The 23,302-nt window shown below is 35.3% G+C and overlaps 1 protein-coding gene and 1 long non-coding RNA gene across 3 annotated transcripts in view; one reads left to right on the forward strand and one right to left on the reverse strand.

The window, feature by feature from the left end:
• Positions 1-60: 60 nt before the first annotated feature.
• Positions 61-7,983, forward strand: LOC130167628 (uncharacterized). Its single transcript, XR_008827316.1, has 2 exons — positions 61-189; positions 3,951-7,983. It is a non-coding gene; the product is annotated as an uncharacterized LOC130167628 (long non-coding RNA).
• The window catches only part of bcas3 (BCAS3 microtubule associated cell migration factor), a 336,132-nt gene continuing 318,334 nt past the window's right edge, over positions 5,505-23,302 (reverse strand). For both annotated transcript variants that reach the window (XM_056373998.1, XM_056373997.1), the window contains one exon: positions 5,505-8,299. In XM_056373998.1, the coding sequence (XP_056229973.1) occupies positions 8,151-8,299 (149 nt within the window). In that variant the 3' untranslated portion in view covers positions 5,505-8,150. The remainder of the gene's footprint in view (positions 8,300-23,302) is intronic.

Consider the following 23,302-nt stretch of genomic DNA (forward strand, 5'->3'; position numbering starts at 1 on the left):
GAGACATTTATCTCTGCGTTTTCCTGATCGAGCTGACGGGGAGGAGGCGGCGGCGGCGGCGGCGGCGGCGGCGGCGGCGTGACACAGAGACACGGCTGGAAAAAACAAATCCAGATGCAGCGAGGAGGAAAAAAAGAGGAAAAAGCAGCTGAATGATGATGAATGAAAAATCAGAGAGTAGCAGAAGAGGTGAGTTCTCACTCCGACACAAACTGTTCCTTGTTTCTGACTGAGTTTTTATTTAAACTGAGGTTAAATCATCACAGTGTTCGCCGCGGAGGTGATTCAGAGCCCGGGCTCGGGGCTGAGTTCAGGCCGTGGCAGCGTGTAATCTCCGACAGGTTGTATTTTGTCAAAGCAGAGACAGTGCGGGGCTCCGGGAGCCACGAGTGGGGGGGGGGGGGGTCCCCCTCCAACACCAGCCTCCCTTGCTCTACTCTTGATTAAGTCGGACTCGGTTTTCCGAGGAGCCGCTCGGCGCCAGTCCTCTGATGCGCCACAATCAGAACAACCTCTTGTCTCTTTGTATTTACCCTCAAGTCCTGCATGTTGTGCGCGCGCCTCCGGGCCCCTCCGCCGCCTCATCTGCGGCTCCGCTCCACTTTCCTGCCTCAGTCATGACTTGGTGTCAGATGTGAGATATTTTTTTAGTTTAGTTTTTTTTTGTTGTCTGTGGAGGGTGGTGGTGGCTGTGGTGGTGGTGATGGTGGTGGTGGTGGTGGGGGGGTGAACAGCTGCTCTCTCCGGGCAGGATGGACCGTGATGTCGGCCACAGGCGTCACTTCGACAAAAACTAAAACAAAAAGTGATAATCCTCCTGAAGGAGACTGTCAGAGGCAACTGCGCATTTCCTATTAACCCCTCTAACTCTGCGGCTTCCGCTGCCAGCCGCACACAGCTCTGATGAAAACCCTCTCCACTAATATCTATAAATTATTCAAATATAAAATACATTTCCTGACCGGCCGCAGCGGGAGTTTAAAACCCTCAAATTAACTCGTTCTGCTTCAAAAAGGTGCAAAAAAAGTGCGTCAGATGCGGCGTGTTGCGTGATTTAAATGTTTGCACATCTCCACTGTGTCTCACACTTGTTGCTCGGCTTCCATCACATTGATAGAGCCCCCCCCAACACACACACACACACACACACACACACACACACACACACACACACACACACACACACACACACACACACACACACACACACACACACACACACACACAGGAGCATCTCAGATCAGACACAGGTCCCCGGAGCATCAGCCTCCTCGCCCGGCGCAGACCCGCGGCCGCAGCCCGCTCCTCGGTCACCAGGTGGATAAAAGGTGCGTTATTTTTTCAGCCGAGCACCAGGTGTTGGCACGTGAACATGAGAATGTAAAATCATCCAGAATGTCTTCCGCACAGCTCCCCGCTTCCCTCAGAGTTCCACTGCGCCGTGCATCTGTTATAATTCGCTCGGACAGCTGACTTGTTTGGAATGCTGCAGCCAGAGATTTATGAAATGACAGAGATGGAGCTGCGCCGTGGGAGCGGCGGGAGCGGCGGCTGGTTAGAGTGTTTGGAGCCGCGTGCATGGAGCTTTACATGGGAGTAAAAAAAAAAAAAAAAAAGATTAGCAACATATGGAGGTGGATAACGGTTTTTCTTTTCTGGGTAATTGTATCAATAAAGCTTTGTGCAAATTACTCCCCATTTATTTGTTCTGAGCCTCAGCGGCGCAGAAATCTCCATTACGCGCGATTTAAAAGTCATTAGGTGGAAGGAGGACTCAGTCTGAGCCGCTGCTGGAGCTGCATGGAGGGGGGGGGGGCACTGCTTTGACTGATCATCATACACTCACAGTTTGTTTTTGTTTTTCTTGGGGGGGGGGCAGTCAGTAAATACGCTACTGGACTTGTTTTTGTTTGTGAGTGTTTGCGTCCTGAGAAAAGAAACTGCAAAAAAATTAAACAAATTAAAAACAACAAATGCAGAAGTCGCGGCCTTTAACTTCCTCCTGTAGTTGATAGCTGGATAATAAACTCATTATTTATGATATTGATGAGATTCTTTATGATCTCATCCGCACAAATTCCTCAAAATAAACAAGTTTGTCAGTTTAAATTTCACGCAGAGTTCGTCGGTGATTTAAAGTGTTTTCATGCAGCAGGAAGTTGACCCGAGTCTCCGTGTGTCCTTCACGTGTCCGCGCGCTTCAGCTCCCTTACAGGTGCAGATGTGAGAGCGCGCCTAAAAAAAATAAATTAAAAAAAAAAAAAAGCGTCTCGTGCGCGTCGCGGTGACCCGAGCCGCTCTAATTACAACACAACAGACACTTTTCAGCCTATTCCTCTATAATTGAGTATTGTTATTTTCCTCCTCCGCTCCACATTGTTCCTTTCTTCCTTTTCATCGCTCCATCTTCTCCTCCCATCTCCCTGCATCATCTCTCCGGCTATATTTAGCGGCTAGACTGAGGCCTTGGCGCCAGACCGTTTAAGACCTGTCAAAGTCCCTCATATTTCCCCTTGTCACATGGAAACCCGGCGACCAGCGGCCCTCTCCTCCTCCTCCGCCTCCTCCTCTTCTTCTCCTCCTCCTTTTCTTCTTTTCCTCCTCCTCCTCCTCTTTCATCTCCTCCACTTCCTCCAGCTCCTCAACTTCACTCTCCTAAATTAAACATATCAATTCTCACTTGTAGGAAAAGCAAAATGTTTCCTCAACTCCTCTCCAACACACACACACACACACACACACACACACACACACACACACACACACACACAGTACTATCAAACTCAATCACAAACTGCAGCCACTAACAGCCGGTTACCTGCGGCCTCTCAGCCCGTCTCTCCCTCCTCCTCTCCCGGCCTTGTGTCTGAGCCTGGCCGCTGGAGGTGACAGGTAGACCACCAGGTGGGGGCGCTATAGTGGTGACCCAGGGGAGAGTGACAGAGCTGTCACAGCGGCCACACACACACACACACACACACACACACACACACACACATACACAGACGTTCGACTCTTCACATTTCTTTAATTTTAGAATAATTATTACTTATTTTAATTACACTGAAGTTGTGGCTGCGCCTCGTGAACCTTTCTGTAAAATCACTTATTTATCCGGTGACACGAGAACCGGATGTGACGCGTTCTTCCAGATATAGGCACGTGACGGAGCCATTAACAGGAGTCACCGAATCAACATTTTCCCTCTGACCTTAATAAATAAAATCTCATATGTTGTCTGTTGCTGGTTGGATCATGTGACCTTCCCGCTGTGCCTTCACAGGCCCCACAGGTGTGAGGGCCCTCAGCCCCGTCAGGTGTGTGTGTGTGTGTGTGTGTGTGTGTGTGTGTGTGTGTGTGTGTGTGTGTGTGGGGAGGGGTTAATGGTAAATCACCAGTATCGATTTTAACATATTTAATTTTGTGCATCAAATTTTAAATAAAAGAAAAACAAATTCGATTCTTCTTCGTCATTTTCTTAAAAATGTCTTCAATGCTTCTGCCACTTGCACGTGGCCTTAATAGTAAATATTTACTGATCAAGTGAAAATATTTCTTTTTTTTATAGCAGCTGGAAATAAAAGTCAGTGTAAAATCAGATTTACACTTTGACAGAAGAGTCTTCAAGTATTTTTAATTATTTTCCTTCTTCATCCATCTGAACTTTTTTTCTTCTTTATTCATCCGTAAATAATAAAGAATAAAAAAATAAAAATCACCTCGGTCTCTTCTGAGAATAAATCCATTTAATTTAAAATCCATTTAATTCACTTTGTATTTTTTCTGTGTGCGTTTAAAATAAATGAATCAGCTGTTTAATGAGGGAGAGGTCTCACTCCTCTGAGTTCAGTCTGAACCAGGAAGTTGATCACGTTCATCTCTGTCTCATGTTCCTCCAGACAAACTGTGTAAAACTCTGTGTATGTGTGTGTGGTGTGTGTGTTTTACAGATGTGTTGACAGCAGCTGCTGCAGCGGCGGGAACATGGAGACTTTACCTGCAGGCCGCGGGAAGAAGCCTGACACAACAACAACAACGAACGTCTTCAGAGTAAAAACCCAAACTAGAAAAAAGTTTCAAATGTTGAATTGTAGTTTAATTTTGATACTTGACAAAACAGAAGTTTAATCAATAATCAATACAAGAACCAATTATTACTTCAAACGTCAAAATGCGATAAAACAGTGAAGATTCAACAGGTTGTTTGTGTAAACAAACATTAAATTATTTACAGCTGTAAAAATTCATAAAACATCTGCAGATGTGATAAATAATGTCACAGTGTCGCAGTCGGTTCTTAATCAATTAATTTAAATATAAAGATGAGCCTGACGTCACAGTAAAGACCCGCGGTCCCATCAGGTCATGTTGCTCGAATTCATTCAGATGGTTGTTGAGTTTTGTCCTTCCTCCTCTTCCGTACAGGTGAGTCTTTTACTCGCGGCTCTGTGAAGTGAAATAAACCCGCGGAAAGCTGATCAATAAATATAAATATATATAAATATTTATATGTATGATATATTAGATAAATATGGCGGAGTGATCTAGAAAAAAAAAAAGCCCCATGGTGACTGAGCTGAGCTCAGACACGTGTTCCACTCACAGGTCCGGGTGCAGCTCACAGTGACGTTCACGGACCTGCACGGGCCTTTAGGGGCCTTGAGGGGCGTTCAGGGACCTTCAGGTGGTTTAATTTCAGCATCATTTCTCCTGATGACACAATAAATATTTCTCACACTTTAGATTTAACTTGTAAAATTCAACAATAATTCAGAAATGAAAGAGTTTGATCTGTAGTCTGATTCAGGATTGTTTCCATGACGAAGATTCAAAATGGCCTCCAGTCAGTGTGTGAGTTCTCTGCATCAGCTGATCACTGGACACCTCTCCGGTGACATCATCATCATTATAAATGTAGCTCTCATCAGAAACCCTGAAGTCATGTTACTGATTTCACTCCTGTTCAAACGGAGACTGAATGTGACGTCCAGGTGTCTGAACCACATGACGACCTTCAGTCTGTGTCTCTGTCCGTCCACAGGTCGCACTGACCGAGGCGAAGGACCCAGTGTGAAGGTGAAACATCCAGAGTGAGTCCCACACGGTGAAACAAGCTGTTTGACTCCAGGTACTGCTTCTTACTTTAGCTGCTGGTGTTTCTCTGTTTTAATAAATAAACATTCATCTCCCTTAAATATTGTATTTTCATCGTCCGTCTATAAAATTATTCTTTTACATCTCAGCTCCTAAATCAAAACCAGGTGATTTTTCTTTTCCCGCCCACGTCTCTGTGTTTGTTTCTGTTTGTTTCAGCAAATCTCTCAAATACAACCAGCTGATGATTGATAGATAAATAGATAGATAGATAGATAGATTGATAGATAAATAGATAGATAAACTTTATTGATCTGGGTAAAAGATAAAAAATAATAACACAACAAATAACAAAATAAAAATATAGCTCAATATCCACAACAGAAAAATAAAAACAACAAATACCAAAATAAAGGTTTAATTGCACTTTATTCTGAAGGTAAAAACAGAATATTAGCCGTGTGGTTTCAGGTAAACAGGTGAGTTTTATGGTTACAGCTACATTAGTAAGTAATTTAGTGAATAAGGACGTACGATAGACAGAAGCAGTAATTTACTGCAGGACGTTCCTGCTCATTAGAATGTGGATGCTCAGTGTTAATTCAGTGTTTTCCTCAGTGTTGTTGGTCTCAGCACAGAAACACAATCACACAATTATATGAATCAGCATCAACTGTCAGCAGCTGCTTTAAATGCACCCCCCCCCATCTATAACCTATTAAATCCCAGTGTTTATTATATCCTGTGTAACATTCACCCTGCCCACCTTTAACAGTCAAAGCTAACATGCTAACATGGAGCTACCATCTTTTAATGCTGAAGTAAATGGAGCCTGTATGCTAAGCTGCTAGCATTTTAGTGTCGCACTTCAAATGTCCAACCTCTGACACTGTTGTTGTTGCTAACTGAGCTAATGCTAATGCTAATGCTAATGTTTGGTGATGAGGAGAATATGTGACAGCCTCAGTTTGTTACAGGACACACGGACTTACTGCTGCTTTAACTTTGAAATTCACCATTTTACACTTTGTTCCTGAGAAAGAAATCCACATTTAGTTCCTGCTTGTGACAAACTGACATGTTCTGCATCAGTTTTCAGCTTCTTTTCCTTGTTAAATACAAAACATTCTGTTAATTATGACACATCAGCGTCTCTGATGATCATTTATAATTTGAAAAACTGTAAAATGTTGACGATAACATGTTGGAATCAAATAAAAAAGTTTCAAGCGCAAACTGTAGTTTTTCTTTTCTACTTGTTGCTGAATTAATTTTACTGTAAAACTTTAAATTAACACTTTTTTAACGGTGTATTTTTTTATGGTTTCATTCTGTTCTACTGCAGAATTTATTTTGAAATACACAGGAGAAGAAATACACTGATTTTAATACAGACATGTTTCAGCCATTAATACATTATTCATTTAATTATTTGTGCAAACTCTGTCTTCATGTTTCCATTAATTTAAATTTTATGACTTTTAGCTGATGAACACACTGATGATAAACTAAAGCACACAGAGAATAATTCACTGCTAAATTAATTTAATTAGAATTCCTTCAGTTTAATATTTGCTTCCATTTGAAGAGAGGAACATTCAGGAGGTTTGAGCTGATGAGTTTCTTTTCTGCCTCAGAACAAAGAGCCAAAGTCGCCCATAAAACGTCCCTTTAACAGCGTTTAACTGCCTGTTAAAAATCTGGTGCTAATTACAGCGGCGCTGAGAGCTGATGGTCACTGAACACAGAGAAGACACACTTTCATTTCCTCCACTTTTATTATGTTTTTATTTGCATGAACGCAGGAAAAAAAAAAAAAGTATTTTACAGATTAAATCTTACAGTTAACAACAAGCGTTTACTCCAGACTCAGGCCGTCAGTCAAACTACACTCAGGCAGAAGGGATTGTGGGATACATCTTCTCTAAGGTGACTGTGTGAACAGTGCATTTCGTTTTTCACCCAGTCAAACCAAATCAAGACATTTCTGATTATCAGAGTCTCTTTGCTACGAGAACATTTAAAGAAAATACTTTTTTATTCTTTTTTAGATCAACTACAACTAAAGGCAGGAAAAACATTTTGGTCAAAAGTAGCTAATGTAGAAAATACAGCGTGATCTCTATTATTTATTACTGTGCTCAATCTGCATTTACTGTCTGGAAAATATCGAGATGATTTCAGAAACATATCTCAGCTGTAAACATCTAAATTACTTCAGCCACTTAGTAATAGTGTCGTCTCATTTACTGCGTCTGTTGTCAAATGTGATTACGTGGAAATCAAAGGCATGAAAGGACCAAATTTAATCAAAAACATTTAGTCAGAGGCCACGAGAGAAACACACACACACACACACACACACACACACACACACACACACACACACACACACACAGGGAACAGGAGCCGCTACATGTTGCTGACTGGAATCAACATTTCTCCCGTGTCTGTGTCTGCGCTCCCTTTCTTATGGCTCATTCAGACGACAGGCAACAACAGTTAAACTTCAAACACACACACAGAAGGATGGAGGGGGGTGTGGTGGTGGTGGTGGGGGTGGGGGTGGGGGGTGTCAGGAAACATCAGCTGTAGAGAGGAGAGCACGTCTGAGTCCACCGGTTTATGACTGAACATAACGAGGTAACGAGGGTCAGACTGATACTGGTCTGTTATTAAAAATCTAATATTGAAAATGCAGGACGTTGCTCTCGGTCCGCAGCGTCTCCTGAACACTTTGGGTTCGATTCACTTGCTGTTAATCTTGGATACAATAAATTTGTGTGCAGGCGTTTTCATCCTGACAGTTTCAATTTTATTTTTTTTTTGGAATGATTTTGGTTTTAAAACGGTCAAATTTAAAATCAGGGGAATTCTTATATAAAATAACATCCAACCCAAGAAAGATAAAGTTAATACTGTTCAATGAGCGACAAAGACACAGGTCTGAGACAGAGGTTCAGTGTGATGCTGGCTGGACAGGTGAGGTGGGGGGCAGGCAGGTGGTCAGGTGGGGGCTGCTTGACGGCGGCGGTGGTTCTCCCCTGGAGCAGAGGTCAGGGGAAGTTGGTGGGGAAGAGGCTGAGGGGCTGGCCCTCGTTGGTGGGCAGCGGCGAGCGGTAACCCTCGAAGTTGCGTGGGATGCTGCCGCTGGTGGAGCCGGAGCTGTTGCTGAGGGTCTCGATGCTGCCCTCCCTCTGCAGCTCTACAGGGCGAGAGAGAGAGAGAAAGAGAGAGAGAGATGGAGCCGTCAGCTGATTGGACAACAGACCTGCATGACCTCTGACAGCTTCATGCTGAGGTCACAGTGCTGGTCATGACAGGAAGTAAATGCCCTCGCTGTCAGGTGACAGGTGACACGTCTGTAGCAGCATGTACCAGTGATGAATCCTCTGTCATGTTTTGTGTGTTCATCCTTTCACCCTGTATTTCTCCATGTTTCCAGTAACTTCTCTAATGTTTCATTTCAGCTCGGTTCTCGTGTGTTTGGAAATTTGACCAGATTAATGTACAACACCCAGAGCAGAGAGCAGAGATGTTCACTGCAGCTTCTCTCTGGTTGCAGTTTAAAACTGTTTCCACTGCTGGAGTTTTTACTGTCCCAGAATGCCATGCTGTAAATTCTTTCTGCTGTCTGAGGGGAAGATTCACTCTCTCAAAAACAAACTGCACGACTCTTCAGTGACCTCGAGATGAACAGGAGGTTTAATTAGCTAAAGAATCTTTTTAGGTTCATACAGAAAAACCTCAGTGTGTTTAATATGAGCTGAAGATCAGAGGCTGATGGGGGATCGTCTCTGACGACCTGCAACATCAGACAAGCTCATACACTCTTCTTATCCAGGATAACACGCAATGTGCCACTCTGTTATGTTATGGTAATGTTATAGGCTACTAGGTCATGAAGTTTTTATGCCTTACTATACTATAACTTTTTTGGCCTTACTATACTATGTCGTTTTTATGACTTTTTATGCCTTATTATACTATTACTTTTTATGCTTTACTATACTATGACTTTTTATGCTTTACTATACTATGACTTTTTATGCCGTACTATACTATGTCGTTTTTATGACTTTTTATACCTTACTATATTATGACTTTTTATGCCGTACTATACTATGTCGTTTTTATGACTTTTTATGCTTTACTATACTATGACATTTTTATGACTTTTTATGCCTTACTATACTATGTTGTTTTTATGACTTTTTATGCCTTACTATACTATGACATTTTTATGACTTACTATACTATTACTTTTTATGCTTTACTATACTATGACATTTTTATGACTTACTATACTATGACGTTTTCATGACTTTTTATGCCTTACTATACTATGACATTTTTATGACTTTTTATGCCTTACTATATTATGACTTTTTATGCCTTTCTATACTATGACGTTTTATGCCTTACTAGACTATGACTTTTTATACCTTACTATACTATGTCGTTTTTATGACTTTTTATGCCTTATTATACTATTACTTTTTATGCTTTACTATACTATGACATTTTATGCCTTACTAGACTATGACTTTTTATACCTTACTATACTATGTCGTTTTTATGACTTTTTATGCCTTACTATATTATGACTTTTTATGCCTTTCTATACTATGTCGTTTTTATGACTTTTTATGCCTTACTATACTTTGACATTTTTATGACTTACTATACTATGACGTTTTCATGACTTTTTATGCCTTACTATATTATGACGTTTTCATGACTTTTTATGCCTTACTATACTATTACATTTTTATGACTTTTTATGCCTTACTATATTATGACTTTTTATGCCTTACTATACTATGACTTTTTATACCTTACTATACTATGACGTTTTCATGATTTTTTATGCCTTACTATACTATGACATTTTTATGACTTACTATACTATGACGTTTTCATGACTTTTTATGCCTTACTATACTATGACGTTTTCATGACTTTTTATACCTTACTATACTATGACGTTTTCATGATTTTTTATGCCTTACTATACTATGACATTTTTATGACTTACTATACTATGACGTTTTCATGACTTTTTATGCCTTATTATACTATGACTTTTTATGCCTTACTATACTATGATGTTTTTATGCCTTACTATACTATGACTTTTTATACCTTACTATACTATGACGTTTTAATGACTTTTTATGCCATACTATATTATGACTTTTTATGCCTTACTATACTATGACTTTTTATACCTTACTATACTATGACGTTTTAATGACTTTTTATGCCTTACTATACTATGTCGTTTTTATGACTTTTTATGCCTTACTATACAATTACATTTTTACGACTTTTTATGCCTTACTATACTATGACGTTTTCATGAGTTTTTATGCCTTATTATACTATGACTTTTTATGCCTTACTATACTATGACGTTTTCATGAGTTTTTATGCCTTATTATACTATGACTTTTTATGCCTTACTATACTATGACGTTTTCATGAGTTTTTATGCCTTACTATACTATGACGTTTTCATGAGTTTTTATGCCTTACTATACTATGACGTTTTCATGAGTTTTTATGCCTTATTATATTATGACTTTTTTTGCCTAAATATACTATGTCGTTTTCATGAGTTTTTATGCCTTACTATACTATGACGTTTTCATGACTTTTTATGCCTTACTATACAATTACATTTTTACGACTTTTTATGCCTTACTATACTATGACGTTTTCATGAGTTTTTATGCCTTATTATACTATGACTTTTTATGCCTTACTATACTATGACGTTTTCATGAGTTTTTATGCCTTACTATACTATGACGTTTTCATGAGTTTTTATGCCTTATTATACTATGACTTTTTATGCCTTACTATACTATGTCGTTTTTATGACTTTTTATGCCTTACTATACTATGTCGTTTTTATGACTTTTTATGCCTTACTATACTATGATGTTGTTATGCCTTACTATACTATTACATTTTTACGACTTTTTATGCCATACTATACTATTACATTTTTACGACTTTTTATGCCATACTATACTATGACGTTTTCATGACTTTTTATGAATTACTATACTATGACGTTTTCATGACTTTTTATGCCTTATTATACTATGACTTTTTAAGCCTTACTATACTATGTCGTTTTTATGACTTTTTATGCCTTACTATACTATGATGTTTTTATGCCTTACTATAATATTACATTTTTATGACTTTTTATGCCTTACTATATTATGACTTTTTATGCTTTACTATACTATGACATTTTTATGACTTACTATACTATGACGTTTTCATGACTTTTTATGCCTTACTATACTATGACATTTTTATGAGTTACTATACTATGACGTTTTCATGACTTTTTATGCCTTACTATACTGTCGTTTTTATGACTTTTTATACCTTACTATACGATGATGTTTTTATGCCTTACTATACTATTACATTTTTATGACCTTTTATGCCTTACTATACTATGTCGTTTTCATGACTTGTTATGCCTTACTATACTATGACGTTTTAATGACTCTTTATGCCTTACTATACTATGACGTTTTAATGACTCTTTATGCCTTACTATACTATGTCGTTTTCATGACTTGTTATGCCTTACTATACTATGACGTTTTAATGACTCTTTATGCCTTACTATACTATGTCGTTTTCATGACATTTTATGCCTTACTATACTATGAATTTTTTTGCATGTCGTTTTTATGACTTTTTATGCCTTATTAAATTACGACTTTTTATGCCTTACTATACTATGACTTTTTCATGACTTTTCATACCTTACTATACTATGATGTTTTTATGCCTTACTATACTATTACATTTTTATGACTTTTTATGCCTTACTATACTATGTCGTTTTTATGACTTTTTATGCCTTACTACACTATGATGTTTTTATGACTTTTTATGCCTTACTATATTATGACTTTTTATACCTTACTATACTATGTCGTTTTTATGACTTTTTATGCCTTACTATACTATGACTTTTTTGACATTAAAACATCAGAAAACACCATGATATAGGAAGATATAAAATACCTTAGTATGTAATATATCATAGAATGTCATACTATACTATGACGTTTTTTAGCATTTTTCAGCCCCACAATACTCAGATGTTTTTTGGCATTTTTATGCCCTTCTGTACTATCTCGTTTGATGCCTGACCATACTGAGACGTTTTTATGACCTTTTATGCCTTAATATGCTATGATGTTTTTTTGACATTTTATGCCATACTATACTATGACGTTTTTTAGCATTTTTCAGCCATACAATGCTCAGATGTTTTTTGACATTTTTATACCTTTCTGTACTATCTTGTTTGATGCCTGACCATATTATGGCATTTTTATGAGGTTTTATTGCTTAAAATACTATGATGTATTTTTGACGTTTTATGCCATACTATACTATGACGTCTTTTAGCATTTTTCAGCCATACAATACTTAGATTTTTTTTGGTATTTTTATGCCCTTCTGTACTATCTTGTTTGATGCCTGACCATACTGAGACGTTTTTATGAGGTTTTATTGCTTAAAATACTATGATGTATTTTTTACGTTTTATGCCATACTATACTATGACGTTATTTACCATTTTTTCAGCCATACAATACTTATATTTTTTTTGGTATTTTTATGCCTTTCTGTACTATCTCGTTTGATGCCTGACCATACTGAGACGTTTTTATGACCTTTTATGCCTTAATATACTATGATGTATTTTTGACATTTTATGCCATACTATACTATGACGTTTTTTAGCATTTTTCAGCCCCACAATACTCAGATGTTTTTTGGCATTTTTATACCTTTCTGTACTATCTCGTTTGATGCCTGACCATACTGAGACGTTTTTATGACCTTTTATGCCTTAATATGCTATGATGTTTTTTTGACATTTTATGCCATACTATACTATGACGTTTTTTAGCATTTTTCAGCCCCACAATGCTCAGATGTTTTTTGACATTTTTATACCTTTCTGTACTATCTTGTTTGATGCCTGACCATATTATGGCATTTTTATGAGGTTTTATTGCTTAAAATACTATGATGTATTTTTGACGTGTCATGTCATGGTAATAAAAATCTCAGTATAGTATGTAACAAAAATGTCATAAACTGCCAGTATAGTATGTTGTGAAATGTCAAAAAAATGTCGTAACTAGGTATGTCACAGAAATGTCATTAAATGTCATAGTATAATATGTTGTAAAACTACATAGTACAGGTTTGATAAAATGTGTTCCAATCCACACAGGCATAGGGAGAAAATATAAACTCTACACAGAAAGGCCGCAGGACCGGGACTCGAACCAAGAAACTTCTGACTGCAAGCTGAGAGTGCTAACCACTGCACCACCATGTATAAGCCATAACATAGTATGTCATGAAAAGTTCATAAAACGTCACAGTATTATATGTCTTAAAATGTCATAGTATAATATGTCATTAAAATGTCGTTGGACTGTGGGAGAGAAAGTCCCAAGGACTGGGATTCGTATAAGGGACCTTATCGTTGCAAGGCGAGAGTGCTATACAATGCATCACCAGTTATATGTGATAGTATATTATGTCACAAATATGTAATACTATAAGATGTCATAGAAATGTTATAAAATCATTGTCATTGTATACTGTAACCAAAATGTAAAAAAAAAATTTTCATTGTATATTATGTCTTGAAATGTAATTAAAATGTCTAAAGTGTCATTATTTACTATGCCATAAAAAGACATAGTATAGTAAGGCATAAAAAGTCATAGAAACGTAATGGTATAGTAAGGCATAAAAAGTCATAGTATAGTAAGGCATAAAAAGTCATAAAAACGTCATAGTGTAGTAAGGCATAAAAAGTCATAGTATAGTAAGGCATAAAAAGTCATAAAAAAGTCATAGTATAGTGAGGCATAAAAAGTCATAATAAATTCATTGTATAGCAAGGCATAAAAAGTCATAAAAACGTCATAGTATAGCAAGGCATAAAAAGTCATGAAAAGGTCATAGTATAATAAGGCATAAAACGTCAAAAATACATCATAGTATATTAAGGCATAAAAGGTCATAAAAATGTCTCAGTATGGTCAGGCATCAAACAAGATAGTACAGAAGGGCATAAAAATGCCAAAAAACATCTGAGTATTGTGGGGCTGAAAAATGCTAAAAAACGTCATAGTATAGTATGGCATAAAACGTCAAAAATACATCATAGTATATTAAGGCATAAAAGGTCATAAAAACGTCTCAGTATGGTCAGGCATCAAACGAGATAGTACAGAAAGGCATAAAAATGCCAAAAAAAATCTAAGTATTGTATGGCTGAAAAATGCTAAAAAACGTCATAGTATAGTATGGCTTAAAACGTCAAAAATACATCATAGTATATTAAGGCATAAAAGGTCATAAAAACGTCTCAGTATGGTCAGGGATCAAATGAGATAGTACAGAAAGGCATAAAAATACCAAAAAAAATATAAGTATTGTGGGGCTGAAAAATGCTAAAAAAAAAACACGTCATAGTATAGTATGGCTTAAAACGTCAAAAATACATCATAGTATTTTAAGCAATAAAACCTCATAAAAATGCCATAATATGGTCAGGCATCAAACAAGATAGTACAGAAAGGTATAAAAATGTCAAAAAACATCTGAGCATTGTGGGGCTGAAAAATGCTAAAAAACGTCATAGTATAGTATGGCATAAAATGTCAAAAAAACATCATAGCATATTAAGGCATAAAAGGTCATAAAAACGTCTCAGTATGGTCAGGCATCAAACGAGATAGTAGAAAATGGCATAAAAATGCCAAAAAACATCTCAGTATTGTGGGGCTGAAAAATGCTAAAAAACGTCATAGTATAGTATGGCATAAAACGTCAAAAATACATCATAGTATATTAAGGCATAAAAGGTCATAAAAACGTCATAGTATGGTCAGGCATCAAACAAGATAGTACAGAAGGGCATAAAAATACCAAAAAAAATATAAGTATTGTATGGCTGAAAAATGCTAAAAGACGTCATAGTATAGTATGGCATAAAATGTCAAAAAAACATCATAGTATATTAAGGCATAAAACCTCATAAAAACGTCATAGTATGGTCAGGCATCAAATGAGATAGTACAGAAAGGCATAAAAATACCAAAAAAAATCTAAGTATTGTATGGCTGAAAAATGCTAAAAAACGTCATAGTATAGTATGGCATAAAATGTCAAAAATACATCATAGTATATTAAGGCATAAAAGGTCATAAAAACGTCTCAGTATGGTCAGGGATCAAATGAGATAGTACAGAAAGGCATAAAAATACCAAAAAACATCTAAGTATTGTATGGCTGAAAAATGCTAAAAAACGTCATAGTATAGTATGGCATAAAACGTCATAAAAACGTCTCAGTATGGTCAGGGATCAAATGAGATAGTACAGAAAGGCATAAAAATACCAAAAAACATCTAAGTATTGTATGGCTGAAAAATGCTAAAAAACGTCATAGTATAGTATGGCATAAAACGTCAAAAATACATCATAGTATTTTAAGCAATAAAACCTCATAAAAACGTCTCAGTATGGTCAGGCATCAAACAAGATAGTACAGAAGGGCATAAAAATGCCAAAAAAAATCTAAGTATTGTATGGCTGAAAAATGCTAAAAAAAAAACACGTCATAGTATAGTATGGCATAAAATGTCAAAAGTACATCATAGTATATTAAGCAATAAAACCTCATAAAAATGCCATAATATGGTCAGGCATCAAACAAGATAGTACAGAAAGGTATAAAAATGTCAAAAAAACATCTGAGTATTGTGGGGCTGAAAAATGCTAAAAAAAAAACACGTCATAGTATAGTAAGGCATAAAACGTCAAAAATACATCATAGTATATTAAGGCATAAAAGGTCATAAAAATGTCTCAGTATGGTCAGGCATCAAACAAGATAGTACAGAAGGGCATAAAAATGCCAAAAAACATCTGAGTATTGTGGGGCTGAAAAATGCTAAAAAACGTCATAGTATAGTATGGCATAAAATGTCAAAAATACATCATAGTATATTAAGGCATAAAAGGTCATAAAAACGTCTCAGTATGGTCAGGGATCAAATGAGATAGTACAGAAAGGCATAAAAATACCAAAAAACATCTAAGTATTGTATGGCTGAAAAATGCTAAAAAACGTCATAGTATAGTATGGCATAAAACGTCAAAAATACATCATAGTATTTTAAGCAATAAAACCTCATAAAAACGTCTCAGTATGGTCAGGCATCAAACAAGATAGTACAGAAGGGCATAAAAATGCCAAAAAACATCTGAGTATTGTGGGGCTGAAAAATGCTAAAAAACGTCATAGTATAGTATGGCATAAAACGTCAAAAATACATCATAGTATATTAAGGCATAAAAGGTCATAAAAACGTCTCAGTATGGTCAGGCATCAAACGAGATAGTACAGAAAGGCATAAAAATGCCAAAAAAAATCTAAGTATTGTATGGCTGAAAAATGCTAAAAAACGTCATAGTATAGTATGGCTTAAAACGTCAAAAATACATCATAGTATATTAAGGCATAAAAAGTCATAAAAACGTCTCAGTATGGTCAGGGATCAAATGAGATAGTACAGAAAGGCATAAAAATACCAAAAAAAATATAAGTATTGTGGGGCTGAAAAATGCTAAAAAAAAAACACGTCATAGTATAGTATGGCTTAAAACGTCAAAAATACATCATAGTATTTTAAGCAATAAAACCTCATAAAAATGCCATAATATGGTCAGGCATCAAACAAGATAGTACAGAAAGGTATAAAAATGTCAAAAAACATCTGAGTATTGTGGGGCTGAAAAATGCTAAAAAACGTCATAGTATAGTATGGCATAAAACGTCAAAAATACATCATAGTATATTAAGGCATAAAAGGTCATAAAAATGTCTCAGTATGGTCAGGCATCAAACAAGATAGTACAGAAGGGCATAAAAATGCCAAAAAACATCTGAGTATTGTGGGGCTGAAAAATGCTAAAAAACGTCATAGTATAGTATGGCATAAAATGTCAAAAAAACATCATAGTATATTAAGGCATAAAAGGTCATAAAAACGTCTCAGTATGGTCAGGCATCAAATGAGATAGTACAGAAAGGCATAAAAATGCCAAAAAACATCTAAGTATTGTATGGCTGAAAAATGCTAAAAAAACGTCATAGTATAGTATGGCATAAAACGTCAAAAATACATCATAGTATTTTAAGCAATAAAACCTCATAAAAACGTCTCAGTATGGTCAGGCATCAAACGAAATAGTACAGAAGGGCATAAAAATGCCAAAAAACATCTGAGTATTGTATGGCTGAAAAATGCTAAAAAACGTCATAGTATAGTATGGCATAAAACGTCAAAAATACATCATAGTATTTTAAGGCATAAAAGGTCATAAAAACGTCTCAGTATGGTCAGGCATCAAACGAGATAGTACAGAAAGGCATAAAAATGCCAAAAAAAATCTAAGTATTGTATGGCTGAAAAATGCTAAAAAACGTCATAGTATAGTATGGCTTAAAACGTCAAAAATACATCATAGTATATTAAGCATAAAAGGTCATAAAAACGTCTCAGTATGGTCAGGGATCAAATGAGATAGTACAGAAAGGCATAAAAAATACAAAAAAAATATAAGTATTGTGGGGCTGAAAAATGCTAAAAAAAAACACGTCATAGTATAGTATGGCTTAAAACGTCAAAAATACATCATAGTATTTTAAGCAATAAAACCTCATAAAAATGCCATAATATGGTCAGGCATCAAACAAGATAGTACAGAAAGGTATAAAAATGTCAAAAAACATCTGAGTATTGTGGGGCTGAAAAATGCTAAAAAACGTCATAGTATAGTATGGCATAAAACGTCAAAAATACATCATAGTATATTAAGGCATAAAAGGTCATAAAAACGTCTCAGTGTGGTCAGGCATCAAACGAGATAGTACAGAAAGGCATAAAAATGTCAAAAAACATTTAAGTATTGTATGGCTGAAAAATGCTAAAAAAACGTCATAGTATAGTATGGCATAAAATGTCAAAAAAACATCATAGTATATTAAGGCATAAAACCTCATAAAAACGTCATAGTATGGTCAGGCATCAAATGAGATAGTACAGAAAGGCATAAAAATACCAAATAAAATCTAAGTATTGTATGGCTGAAAAATGCTAAAAAACGTCATAGTATAGTATGGCATAAAACGTCAAAAATACATCATAGTATTTTAAGCAATAAAACCTCATAAAAACGTCTCAGTATGGTCAGGCATCAAACAAGATAGTACAGAAGGGCATAAAAATGCCAAAAAACATCTGAGTATTGTGGGGCTGAAAAATGCTAAAAAACGTCATAGTATAGTATGGCATAAAACGTCAAAAATACATCATAGTATATTAAGCATAAAAGGTCATAAAAACGTCTCAGTATGGTCAGGCATCAAACGAGATAGTACAGAAAGGCATAAAATGTCAAAAAAACATCTAAGTATTGTATGGCTGAAAAATGCTAAAAAAACGTCATAGTATAGTATGGCATAAAATGTCAAAAAAACATCATAGTATATTAAGCATAAAACCTCATAAAAACGTCATAGTATGGTCAGGCATCAAATGAGATAGTACAGAAAGGCATAAAAATACCAAAAAAAATCTAAGTATTGTATGGCTGAAAAATGCTAAAAAAACGTCATAGTATGGCATAAAACGTCAAAAATACATCATAGTATTTTAAGCAATAAAACCTCATAAAAACGTCTCAGTATGGTCAGGCATCAAACAAGATAGTACAGAAGGGCATAAAAATGCCAAAAAACATCTGAGTATTGTATGGCTGAAAAATGCTAAAAAACGTCATAGTATGGCATAAAACGTCATAGTATGGTCAGGCATCAAATGAGATAGTACAGAAAGGCATAAAAATACCAAAAAAAATCTAAGTATTGTATGGCTGAAAAATGCTAAAAAAACGTCATAGTATGGCATAAAACGTCAAAAATACATCATAGTATTTTAAGCAATAAAACCTCATAAAAACGTCTCAGTATGGTCAGGCATCAAACAAGATAGTACAGAAGGGCATAAAAATGCCAAAAAACATCTGAGTATTGTGGGGCTGAAAAATGCTAAAACACGTCATAGTATAGTATGGCATAAAACGTCAAAAATACATCATAGTATTTTAAGCAATAAAACCTCATAAAAACGTCTCAGTATGGTCAGGCATCAAACAAGATAGTACAGAAGGGCATTAAAATGCCAAAAAAAATCTAAGTATTGTATGGCTGAAAAATGCTAAAAAAAAACACGTCATAGTATAGTATGGCATAAAATGTCAAAAGTACATCATAGTATATTAAGCAATAAAACCTCATAAAAATGCCATAATATGGTCAGGCATCAAACAAGATAGTACAGAAAGGTATAAAAATGTCAAAAAACATCTGAGTATTGTGGGGCTGAAAAATGCTAAAAAACGTCATAGTATAGTATGGCATAAAATGTCAAAAATACATCATAGTATATTAAGGCATAAAAGGTCATAAAAATGCCATAATATGGTCAGGCATCAAACAAGATAGTACAGAAAGGTATAAAAATGTCAAAAAACATCTGAGTATTGTGGGGCTGAAAAATGCTAAAAAACGTCATAGTATAGTATGGCATAAAATGTCAAAAATACATCATAGTATATTAAGGCATAAAAGGTCATAAAAACGTCTCAGTATGGTCAGGGATCAAATGAGATAGTACAGAAAGGCATCAAAATGCCAAAAAACATCTGAGTATTGTGGGGCTGAAAAATGCTAAAAAAAAAACACGTCATAGTATAGTATGGCTTAAAACGTCAAAAATACATCATAGTATTTTAAGCAATAAAACCTCATAAAAACGTCATAGTATGGTCAGGCATCAAATGAGATAGTACAGAAAGGCATAAAAATACCAATAAAAAATCTAAGTATTGTATGGCTGAAAAATGCTAAAAAAACGTCATAGTATAGTATGGCATAAAACGTCAAAAATACATCATAGTATTTTAAGCAATAAAACCTCATAAAAACGTCTCAGTATGGTCAGGCATCAAACAAGATAGTACAGAAGGGCATAAAAATGCCAAAAAACATCTGAGTATTGTGGGGCTGAAAAATGCTAAAACACGTCATAGTATAGTATGGCATAAAACGTCAAAAATACATCATAGTATTTTAAGCAATAAAACCTCATAAAAACATCTCAGTATGGTCAGGCATCAAACAAGATAGTACAGAAGGCATAAAATGTCAAAAAAACATCTGAGTATTGTGGGGCTGAAAAATGCTAAAAAAAAAAACGTCATAGTATAGTATGGCATAAAATGTCAAAAGTACATCATAGTATATTAAGCAATAAAACCTCATAAAAATGCCATAATATGGTCAGGCATCAAACAAGATAGTACAGAAAGGTATAAAAATGTCAAAAAACATCTGAGTATTGTGGGGCTGAAAAATGCTAAAAAACGTCATAGTATAGTATGGCATAAAATGTCAAAAATACATCATAGCATATTAAGGCATAAAAGGTCATAAAAACGTCTCAGTATGGTCAGGCATCAAACGAGATAGTAGAGAAGGGCATAAAAATGCCAAAAAACATCTGAGTATTGTGGGGCTGAAAAATGCTAAAAAAACGTCATAGTATAGTATGGCATAAAATGTCAAAAAACATCATAGCATATTAAGGCATAAAAGGTCATAAAAACGTCTCAGTATGGTCAGGCATCAAACGAGATAGTAGAGAAGGGCATAAAAATGCCAAAAAACATCTGAGTATTGTGGGGCTGAAAAATGCTAAAAAACGTCATAGTATAGTATGGCATAAAATGTCAAAAATACATCATAGTATATTAAGGCATAAAAGGTCATAAAAACGTCTCAGTATGGTCAGGGATCAAATGAGGTAGTACAGAAAGGCATAAAAATACCAAAAAACATCTAAGTATTGTATGGCTGAAAAATGCTAAAAAAACGTCATAGTATAGTATGGCATAAAACGTCAAAAATACATCATAGTATTTTAAGCAATAAAACCTCATAAAAACGTCTCAGTATGGTCAGGCATCAAACAAGATAGTACAGAAGGGCATAAAAATGCCAAAAAACATCTGAGTATTGTGGGGCTGAAAAATGCTAAAAAACGTCATAGTATAGTATGGCATAAAACGTCAAAAATACATCATAGTATATTAAGGCATAAAAGGTCATAAAAACGTCTCAGTATGGTCAGGGATCAAATGAGATAGTACAGAAAGGCATAAAAATACCAAAAAAAATATAAGTATTGTGGGGCTGAAAAATGCTAAAAAAAAACACGTCATAGTATAGTATGGCATAAAATGTCAAAAATACATCATAGTATTTTAAGCAATAAAACCTTATAAAAACGTCTCAGTATGGTCAGGCATCAAACAAGATAGTACAGAAGGGCATAAAAATGCCAAAAAACATCTGAGTATTGTGGGGCTGAAAAATGCTAAAAAACGTCATAGTATAGTATGGCATAAAATGTCAAAAAAACATCATAGCATATTAAGGCATAAAAGGTCATAAAAACGTCTCAGTATGGTCAGGCATCAAACGAGATAGTAGAGAAGGGCATAAAAATGCCAAAAAACATCTGAGTATTGTGGGGCTGAAAAATGCTAAAAAACGTCATAGTATAGTATGGCATAAAACGTCAAAAATACATCATAGTATATTAAGGCATAAAAGGTCATAAAAACGTCTCAGTATGGTCAGGCATCAAACGAGATAGTACAGAAAGGCATAAAAATGTCAAAAAACATCTAAGTATTGTATGGCTGAAAAATGCTAAAAAAACGTAATAGTATAGTATGGCATAAAATGTCAAAAAAACATCATAGTATATTAAGGCATAAAACCTCATAAAAACGTCATAGTATGGTCAGGCATCAAATGAGATAGTACAGAAAGGCATAAAAATACCAAAAAAAATCTAAGTATTGTATGGCTGAAAAATGCTAAAAAACGTCATAGTATAGTATGGCATAAAATGTCAAAAATACATCATAGTATTTTAAGCAATAAAACCTCATAAAAACGTCTCAGTATGGTCAGGCATCAAACAAGATAGTACAGAAGGGCATAAAAATGCCAAAAAACATCTGAGTATTGTGGGGCTGAAAAATGCTAAAAAACGTCATAGTATAGTATGGCATAAAACGTCAAAAATACATCATAGTATATTAAGGCATAAAAGGTCATAAAAACGTCTCAGTATGGTCAGGCATCAAACGAGATAGTACAGAAAGGCATAAAAATGTCAAAAAACATCTAAGTATTGTATGGCTGAAAAATGCTAAAAAAACGTCATAGTATAGTATGGCATAAAATGTCAAAAAAACATCATAGTATATTAAGGCATAAAAGGTCATAAAAATGTCTCAGTATGGTCAGGCATCAAACGAGATAGTACAGAAGGGCATAAAAATGCCAAAAAACATCTGAGTATTGTGGGGCTGAAAAATGCTAAAAAACGTCATAGTATAGTATGGCATAAAATGTCAAAAATACATCATAGTATATTAAGGCATAAAAGGTCATAAAAACGTCTCAGTATGGTCAGGGATCAAATGAGGTAATACAGAAAGGCATAAAAATACCAAAAAACATCTAAGTATTGTATGGCTGAAAAATGCTAAAAAACGTCATAGTATAGTATGGCATAAAACGTCAAAAATACATCATAGTATTTTAAGCAATAAAACCTCATAAAAACGTCTCAGTATGGTCAGGCATCAAACAAGATAGTACAGAAGGGCATAAAAATGCCAAAAAACATCTGAGTATTGTGGGGCTGAAAAATGCTAAAAAACGTCATAGTATAGTATGGCATAAAACGTCAAAAATACATCATAGTATATTAAGGCATAAAAGGTCATAAAAACGTCTCAGTATGGTCAGGCATCAAACGAGATAGTACAGAAAGGCATAAAAATGTCAAAAAACATCTAAGTATTGTATGGCTGAAAAATGCTAAAAAACGTCATAGTATAGTATGGCATAAAACGTCAAAAATACATCATAGTATTTTAAGCAATAAAACCTCATAAAAATGCCATAATATGGTTAGGCATCA

This window comes from Seriola aureovittata, chromosome 4 (assembly GCF_021018895.1).
Source record: "Seriola aureovittata isolate HTS-2021-v1 ecotype China chromosome 4, ASM2101889v1, whole genome shotgun sequence".
In the NCBI taxonomy this organism is placed as follows: domain Eukaryota; kingdom Metazoa; phylum Chordata; class Actinopteri; order Carangiformes; family Carangidae; genus Seriola; species Seriola aureovittata.